Source organism: Ursus americanus, chromosome 6 (assembly GCF_024610735.1).
Source record: "Ursus americanus isolate L20-20 chromosome 6, mUrsAme1.1.p, whole genome shotgun sequence".
NCBI classification, from domain to species: domain Eukaryota; kingdom Metazoa; phylum Chordata; class Mammalia; order Carnivora; family Ursidae; genus Ursus; species Ursus americanus.
In genome coordinates, this window is record NC_142132.1 from 9,726,123 (window position 1) to 9,735,620 (window position 9,498).

At 48.1% G+C, this 9,498-nt stretch overlaps 1 protein-coding gene across 19 annotated transcripts in view; it reads right to left on the reverse strand.

The window, feature by feature from the left end:
• The window catches only part of TACC2 (transforming acidic coiled-coil containing protein 2), a 199,871-nt gene extending 192,558 nt beyond the window's left edge, over nt 1-7,313 (reverse strand). For 13 of the 19 annotated variants that reach the window (XM_045803335.2, XM_045803330.2, XM_045803329.2 and 10 more), the window contains exon 1: nt 7,161-7,313. Coding sequence is in view for 2 of the 19 variants with exons in the window: in XM_087862628.1 (XP_087718754.1) it covers nt 7,161-7,178 (18 nt within the window). In the remaining 17 variants the exon portion in view is untranslated. Of the gene's footprint in view, nt 1-6,187; nt 6,292-7,160 lie in introns of all 19 variants that reach the window. The other 6 variants (XM_087862625.1, XM_087862623.1, XM_087862624.1 and 3 more) reach the window with 3 other exon arrangements.
• Nucleotides 7,314-9,498: the final 2,185 nt, after the last annotated feature.

Sequence of the window (9,498 nt, forward strand, 5' to 3'; positions counted from 1 at the left end):
CTTCGTGGGCACTTGGTTCGGCTGTGTTGTGCTTTTGGCAGGGGTTGGGGGGCTGGAACTTGAAGAAGGAGCTGCATTTTATTCATATTTGGGTCCATACAGTAGTCATGTGGGCACCTGAGAGCAGAGGAGACCGGAGTGTACAAGCCCTGGGGGGGGTCACAGAAATCGTGGGGTACACCTTGGGGATCCCCTAGGCATGGGCTTGAGCTGGAGTCCAAAGGCCAGAGAAACACCAACCAACAGCTGGGTGAGCATTCATTTATAAACTAAAATACAATCCACAGAATCAAAATCGGGGATCATGCATACTGTTAGTACTCTTTCTGGAGTTTTGTTTTGTTTTGTTTTTTAGAGATTTTTATTTTTTTAAGTGATCTCTACACCCAACATGGAGCTCGAACCTACAGCCCCGAGATCAAGAGTCATAAGCTCTACCAACTGAGCCAGCCAGGTGCCCCTGTTTGTACTCTTCTTGAAACTGCTTTTTATTTTCCATTTCACAGTGGCATATCCAAAACAATGCCTCGTGCCTGTAACATCCAATTTAGTAGCTGCAGTGGACACCAAGTTGCTTCCAAGTGTTTTCTGTTTACAAACAATCTCGTTTTGTACAGCTTGTCTCTGGATGGTCAAGGTGGGTGGCGAGCCTAGACCTGCCATAGGTTAGACCAGGCAGGAAGGTAGTGAAACCAGAGAGCTGTGAATGGGAGATGGACTTAGGGGCAAGGTCAGGTTGGCAGGATCAGCCATACGGGTAGGGACTGTCAGGGTGGAGAGCAGGCAGAGGGCTGGGTTGGCAAGGACACGGTGTGGCTGGAGGTGGTGGGAGGGCTGCCACCAAAGTGGGGATGGAGGACATCTGCAAAAGCATGGAAGCTTCTTGGCTCGGCAGAGCGCTGTAGCCCTGTGCTGCCTTTGAATGCAGAGGCCTGGGGTCTCCACTGGCAATCACATCCTGGGATGTTTGATACAGGTCTTGAAGGGTCCAGTTCATCACGGGAATCTGGTTCTTTGGGGGACAGAAGCCAGGTACTTTTGGTGATGATGCTTTCAAGTTTTGTGCATCTAAACCAGAAGCTGGGAATAATCATGGCCTCTCTGGGTCGGCTTGAATAAATGGTGGGAATGCCAATGGTGGGAAATTCTGTGTCCTGAGGCATCTCCTCTGGAGAGAGTTATACTGGGTTACTGGGAAGCTCTTTCTTTTGCTCCATACTTGAGGTCCCACCCATGATTCCGTGAGACAGTATCCGAATTGGACAATAATGCCATCACTAGGCATGGGCTGCCTAAGGTGATGGTTCATAAGGTCAGGGACAATCTGGCTGACCTTATGAATCATCACCTTAGGCTGGCCCTTTTACTCAAAGGCCAACCTAAATTCGCCTTCGTCTGGGACTACACTGAGTAAGCACGCTCTCAGCGTCACGGCTGATGAGTACTGGCTGAGAGCTAGCCGGCCCACAGCTGTCCACAGACACCTGAAGGATCCCAGCCGAGACCAAGAGAACAACCCAGAAGAGCCGCTGAGCCTGGCCCAAATGCCAATCCACAGGATCAGAGACTAAAGAAACGGTTATTGTTTTAAACCCCCAAGTCTTGGGGTGGTTTGTTACACGGAAAAAGCTAACGGAGAAGCTTTCCCCCCGAGAGCCCATTTCACTTTCCTTTACACCAGCCTACGCCCAACTCTGGGGGGCCATCCTGAAGGGCTGTGCATCTGAGCACAGAGCATGTCACGTGATAGAGGATCGATGGATGGATCCTATTCCTCTCCCATGGCAAAACAACAATTTACAAACATGGCGCCTTGACTGGTGGCCATGAGCGCCATCTTGGTCCATGCCAGACGGAGTATCACTGCCTTATATCTCTCTGAGGATGATGTTCATCCCACATTATAAACAGTGCACAGTCCCTTAGCCCAAACTGGAAACGTGAAACCACATATTGGTTTGCAGTAATGGGTCTCTTTTCCTCCTGCTAAAACAGATATTTGATGACACATTCAAATACAAGATTCTCCTTACTCACAATTTTCATATTGTCCTTTGCATACTGGATATTAGCAAAACCATATTTCTTATGAAAACAAGCTGTTGAAACCCACAAACATTCAGACATCATCTGAATCCAGACGCTAAACTGTGCTGTCATTTTTGGAAATCAAATACAGTATGAACGTAATTGGGGACTGCAGGCCAAGGGAGGATGAGAGGGGATGGGACGAGGGGTGGGAAGGCAGACACGGCAGAAATCTTGAGTGTGGATGGGATATCAGTGCCAATTATATTGGAGCCAAGATATTATTCTGATGAGCCATATGTTAGAGCTTCACTAAGAAATTATAGGTATTTGCCTTCCATATGACGTAATACAACAAATGCAATTATTAGGCCTTAGAGAGTTTCAGCTAACATCAGGCAATTTTATTATGTAAATTAGAAAATAGCTTTTTAGGACTTTTGTTCTTCAGACAATTTTATTATAAACTTATCTTTAAAAATCTCAAGTTAATAATAATTACCCTATAATTTAAAAGTCCTTATAAACAAGACATTAAATCGCATTGGCTCAGACTATAGTGCTTTCCAACAAGAACAAAAAGAACATCTTAATCATATTTTCCTGTTTTTTTTTTTTAATTTAACTTTTGGAGTAGTGACCGGCATCCCAATACTTCCACAAGAGGGAAGTCAGACAATCCCAGAGTGTAATTTCTCATGTGCCCACCTCGGCCCTCCATGAATCTTTGTGGAAAGCCCAGGCAGCCCTAGTTCTATAGAAAAAGAGCAGAGAACACAGAAGGAAGCTGAAACTAATGATTAAGTTTCCTGGCTGGACTTCAGCTGTGGCACCTGGGGCCTCCAGGGGAGCTCAGCCCAAGCGCTGCTTCCCAAGCCCCAGCCCAGTCCCTCTCTCTCCCCCCGCGTTCGTTTGGTTCCTAGGACCATGTGTCTGACCACTACCTGGCTTCTGGAACGTGGGCCTGAGGACTAATGTTGCCATGTAGAAACACAACTTCCGAAGGATAACTCCCTGAATTCCCTACCGGTAGGATCTGCCCATCTGATAAGAAGGTTTGATACTAACGACTGACTGCCCATGGGCGTTGCTCCTCCTTTACCAAATTGCTTCTCCAAGGTGGGCATCTGTGGTTGGGTCATTTCCCCCCACACCTGTTCACCAAGACAAGTCAGCGTGAATCTCCTTGCTTATGCTCAATGAGGGAGAGACATCTGCAAAAGCATGAGCAGTCCCGGGGCAGTAGAGCAGGCTGGTGTTGGGGGCAAGGGAAGCATACTGAAGACAAGCCAAACAGCGAAACTTCCACCAGGCGATGCAAACAATAACATCACCAAATGTTCTTCAAAGAACTGGAACACATGAGAGGATGATCTTGTGACTGACCAGGACTCAAGGGTTGGTTGTCTCATCTGTTCGCTATGAAACACGAGACGCAGAATAACTTTGTCAGATCCTAACTCGAGCCTCATTATCCGTTTCAGCAGAGACACAGTCACAGGAGTGGGCTTTTGAATGACCAGAAGTGGCCATGCTTTTTAAGGTCCCAGGCTGACCAACAAAATCACGTCCCCTCAAAAAGAAAAACTTGGCCCCACTTACAAACGATCACTCCGGCTGCACGCACACCATACCCTTTACGTTCCCTTCACACATAACGAGCACACTCAGAAAGAATCATTCCTGGTCCAAGCCTTGCAACTCAGACTTTGATAAGCACGAAAGGCAACTGCTCTGAGCAGAGGCAGTCCTTTGGTGGAGGCTGGGAATTTCTCTGGAGCCCCAGAACACTGAGACACAACCAATTTTAGTCATTCCTGAACCGCTGTGAGCAGCTCGACTGCACAAAGTGAGCTCTCTCTGCTAGACCAGCATCAGCCTGTGTCGCTGGGTTTAATCTCTATAATTCTTTGGCACCACTTTTGGCACGGGGCTCTGCTGAGGCTGTTCCCTGACTTGAGTGCGGAGCAGAATTTCCCCTTTTTAGGTCACAAACTCAGAGCGCTCACTCGTCCCAGCGACTCTCTCCGCTGTGTCAATTCTAAACACCCTCATTAACAACATTTATGAAACGTTGGCGAGGTGGCAACTCTCCTGAGTTGCTCCTGCTGTGCACAGCCGTTTCACGAGCCTGAAACACGCGCGCAGACTTGCCACAGCCAGCTAGGATTATAAAAACACACTGATACCTACCTCTGCTAATAACCACAGCTGAATTAAGGACCCTAGGACAAAGGTCGTGGACTGTCCGGTGACTCTCAAAGGGTTCAGACGAGCCCACAAAGAGTGGCCTTCCTGTGTTCGTTTCCCAGACAGGGGGGCTGCTCGCTTGTCTCACCACCTGGATCTCGGTCCCCTGCCCTACCTTCTGTGTTGGGATGGGACCTTGTGGGCTGGGATGGACCATCTCACCCGGGCTTCTAATCTCCTCGCGAATCGATTTGGAGTACGGTCAGCATCATAGTGAGTTTGGTTTTCTACTGGTCCGTACCCCACAGTCTGGTGAATTGCATTTGTCCTGCGCCCCCCCCCCATCAGTGTTGCCCCCGATGCCCCGCACGCCCCTGGCCCATTCTGTAACATCCTAGCACGCAGTTAGCATCACCCATCATGGCAACAGCTTTACTTCTCCACTCCCAGAAGTCATATGCTTGAGCAGGCAACTGCAACTTGAGGGCCTGCTGTTGTCCTTTGCTCTGAAAATGGCTCATTTTTGCTTCTCCCTCATTCCTCGCCTCCCCCTGACGCAGCATCCTGCCTACCGCACCAATCCACCTCCTCCACTCTGCTCATGGGCTTCCGCTGAGCCAATCAGATCTTCTCTCTCGATATGTACTAGGGGCCCTGGAAGTCAATCAAAGGGGAAATAAATCACCAGGCAATGAGGAATGGAGCCCGGGATCCGTGCCAGGAAGACCCGGGGACTATGCATGATGACCTGCGGGAGAAGCAAGGTTAGGAGCCCAGAAAGGCAACTGCTTTTCTCGGGCCGGAAGGAAGCAGGTGCTGGCTGAGAAGCCGGGATGCAAGGAGTTGCTACAGCCAGAGCTATGTCTTCTCAACTCAGCGTGGGTTTCTGTTTCTTTCAACCGATGGTCCCTGATGGACACCCCACTCAGAAGTTGCCCAGGACCTGCAGCCTCTGGCCTTTGCTCAGTCCTCACCCTCCTGCAGCATCTCCACTGCTTCTGACACTATCACCCCCACTCTCCCTGAACTTCTGTCAGCTTGGGCGGGGGCTACAAAATCTGGCTCTCCTTCGCCTTCTCCTGTTGCTCCTCCCACCCTCTCAGGGGAGCCACTTAAGATCCAGGCTTTGGTCTTCCAGCCTGGTCTCCTCAGAAGATTCCACTGGTTCCCATACCTTCCTTGGCAGCATTCACGCAGAAGTTTCCGAATCTAGACGGCAGTTCCTGGCTTCCCCCTGCACCCACCGTGTTTTTAACTCTGGCGGGGATTTCTCCTTAGAAGATTCACGATCGCTTAACCTCTTGAAATATAAATTTGTCTCTTTCTTCTTCAAGCCAAACCCTCTCCTGGCTTTCCCATTTCCACTGACAGGACAGTGTTCTTGCAGTCGCATCCCCCGGGGCCCCTCATGGTAATTCCGCACCTCACAGCGATTGCTGCTTGGTATCTGCCTCCCCTCCAGCCCAGGCGCTCCACAGGATCTGGGTTATGTGAGAGTGGTTTACGACTAAACACTCATTCCCAGGACCTGGTACATGGGGTCATGTGAGCGTTTGCAGAAAGAACTGTTTGCAGAAAGAACTGAAGGGATGAATGACTGTGTTTTAATTTCCCCTCTGTTGCATTCCTCTCGTCTCTCCAATGCACATGCACAGAGACACTCTGGATTCTTCCTTCCCGGTGTGTCTCTCACTGTCCCCTTTCTCCCCATTCCCTTTGCTTCTGGGCCAGATGCTTACCACTACCCATTAAAGCTACAGCAGAAGCAAGCCAGTGTCCCGACTGCAATGACAAACGTTGACGAGGGGCAGTCTGGGAACATGGTACGAGCAGAGTTTTTAGATCTTCCCAAATCTCCCCATATAAACAGAGCAACAAGATAGGAAAACTGAAGCCTATGGACTTTTAAAACAAAACTAGACAATAAGCCTTCGCCTGAACATCAACCACCAACAGCCACAAGACCCACCTGGTGTTGGTGTCTGTGCAGGAGGACATGAAGGGCAGCCACAGGGTCCCCCTGCCACCTGGACCTGAGCGCAGGACAATCGCAAAGTCGCCAACAGGTAGTCGCTAGGAAGGACAGGGTGCCAATTTGGAGCAGCAGCTAAAACCAGAGGAGTTTTGCCCCCTATACACACGCATGTGTGGACATTACACACTAGGGTGTCTGTGGTCTGAGTCTGCACATTTCCGTTTCGTGGGACGTCCTATGACATAGGACCCACACGTGCACACACACACACACACACACACACACACACACTCCACTGTGGGTCACTGAACTGTAAGATTTTCGAATGAGGCTCAGCACTCCGCCCCCCTTCGGTGTGGCCTGACGATTCAGTTCTGACACCAAGTCAGACTCAGAAACACACAGTGTTTGTTGAAATCACATGGCAGCTCGAGTTGGCAGCCGCAGCATCGAAACTGGTCTGAAAAGGTACTTGTGTGCGTCTAGAGAAATCCTGCAAACATGGCAAAGTCAACACCATCAGGAGTTTTAAAATAACTTTTCCCCATAAGATCTCAGTGTATTAGGGCCTCAGGGGGTCTATTAAATCATCATTCCACAGAACCATAAATACTCGAAAATCCAGTTTGCAATGGGCAGAATCATAACAGAGGCCGAAGAATGAAATTTCATCCCACCAAAAAACCCTTATTTTACCAATGAGGGGACCAAGGTCTAGATCAACGGGGACTTATCCGCCCAAAAGGCGACAGTAACTTATTGGAAAAAAAAAATACATTTCATGCGGCTTAGGAGACAATGGGGTGGGAGGGGCGTGGAAATAAGAAGCACAAATGTGCCTTCAATTTCCCTTTATAAGGAAAGAAAAGAGAGAAATGCACGTATCCCTTCTAATCTCAGTAGCCAAACCAGTTTAAAGCCCCACGTTGTTCAAAGGAAGAAAGCCGTCAGTCTGAGACGTACTTACCCAGGATCCTCTGAGCATGCGGAGCGGAGAGCAGAGAAAAGACCCTCTCTTCCTGATGTTAGGACTTTTCAGCACTGCCCTCCGCCCGTGGTCTGTCTTCCCCCAGGATCACATGGAAGCGTTCTATAAATGTGCATTGGCTTAAGGTTGGGAACGCTGGCCTGGGAAGCAGCAGCGTGTAAGCAATCTGACCCAGGCTAGGCGGCAGCTTTCCAGAAGGCTCTGCAGCCCGGAGGGAAAATAACAGAGGCCAGGGAGCTTACAGGTACCCAGAGCCTGCAGCTCTCTCTTGGTCTCACTCTAAGTTTTGTTTGGGACCTGGATCTAGTCTCAACCGCCTGGGGCAGCAGTTTCATTTACTTGGGGCAGTTCTGTAATTTGGCTAGGACCGGCCACTTTTCAAAACAAAGCAGCCTGTAAAACAGAACAAAATGAAAAACTATAAAATTAGAGGCGCTTCTGGTAAACAGGATAGGTCATTTTCAGCTTCTAGCGACCTCATAAAATCAAGTTGTCCTTTTTGCAAATGTCTGTGTGCTCCCTTGAGAAAGGGAGGATGAGTAGTTAGTCTTAGACCATTTCTAAATGGCAAAGCTACCTAAAATTCCATCAGTACTGAATGAATTAAACGTGTGACCGTACGATGGCAAACAAAGCAACAAACAAGGGAGCCCTTTATGTACCAATAGTGAAAACCCTCCAAGATACATAGGTGGGTGGGGGGAAAAATTAAGGTACATAGCAGCATGTAAGTTATCATTTATGTAAAAAAGGGTATAAATTAATGTGTGCATACATTATGTGTAGTATATTAATTCTGAAAAAATTATTATATTAATTCTCTGAAAAAAATCATACTGCTCTCTCTCTATATATTTTTAAATTTATTTATTTTTTTTACAGGGAAGGAGCATAGGGAGAGGGAGAGAGAGAATCTTAAGCAGGCTCCACACCTAGCACAGAGCCAGAGATGGGGCTTGATCTCACAACCCTGAGATCATGACCTGAGCCAAAATCAAGAGTTGGTCTCTTAACTGACTGAGCCACCCAGCTGCCCTACACTATTTTATAATATGTATAAAAGTAGATAAAATAATGACTTTCTGGAAATTCACACAAGCAGCTGGTGACAGTGAGTGCCTGCCACCAGGAAGGGGAGGAAACTGGGGGACAGAGAAAGAGGAGGATTGTCTCCCCACACGTTCCTTTTTCTATTCCAGGAATTTTATCATGTGAACAGTAATTTTTCAGAGAAAATCTAATTTCCATTAGAAATATTTAATTTTCAAAATTGCTATTCAGGCACTGAATTCAATTGACCATAACTTCTTTTTTTTTTTTTTTTAAATAACATATTTAAGGTGTTTGATTGGGTTGTAAGGAGCCTGTCATAGAAAGGCCCCGGCTGTGGGCTCCCAACGAGGAGTTGAAGGCTGGACGCCTGGGCCCCGGTTCACCTCCTTTGCAGCCATGACTTGGAGCCTCACGGGGGTCGAACAGCCCCACTGCCCACCCTCTCCACAGGCCCAGGAAGACCTAAACAAGATGATGTACATGAAAGCCCTCTGCCAACAGAAAGCCTTTACTCACGAAGAGAATTGTTCACAGTGATCACATCTGGCAAGACTTTTTTCTGAGGTTCTTGGGTATTTCAACACTCAGATCATGGAAATCAACTGTTCCCACGAGCACAAGCATAAAGGTAAAGCGGATACTTCCAGAGGGCTTGTATCGACGGTCACTGAGCCTGATTTTCTCCTCCGCGCCCGTCTGGATCTCCCCAGCATCACCCCTCCCACTGCGCAGGCCGCCTTCTGTGAGTGACCTCCTGGCATGTCCCGCGGGCTGTGTCCAGGGCTTTCTTCCACATCTACCTTCAGTTCCCATTGAACTCAACCAGGAGCAGTTTTCAGTGCTTGCATTCGTACTAACGCATAATGCTTGGTTGAAAATGCCTTGAGATGTAAGAAAGTTTTTATTATTATTATTATTATTATTATTATTATTATTATTACACTAAAATCACAAGTCAAAGTCCCAGTGCCCAGGACCCCCATGCCCTGAGAAACTGCAGGCAGCCGCTCAGCGGCTGAAGTGGCGCCACCGTGTGGCAGCACTGTCCGTGCAGCTTTAACCCTTCTTTGGACCCGTCCGCCTTGAAAGGCTTCACCCAAACACTGATGAATTACCCAAAGCAAAAAACTGTTTTAATCTGGGGAGATTTGCAGTGTTTTCAAGTTTGCCCATAAAGTGAGCAATTGCGTATTACTTATTTGCTCCATTTAAATTCACATAAATGCGGCCTTGTTGAAAATGACTGGCATATGGCAGAGAACAA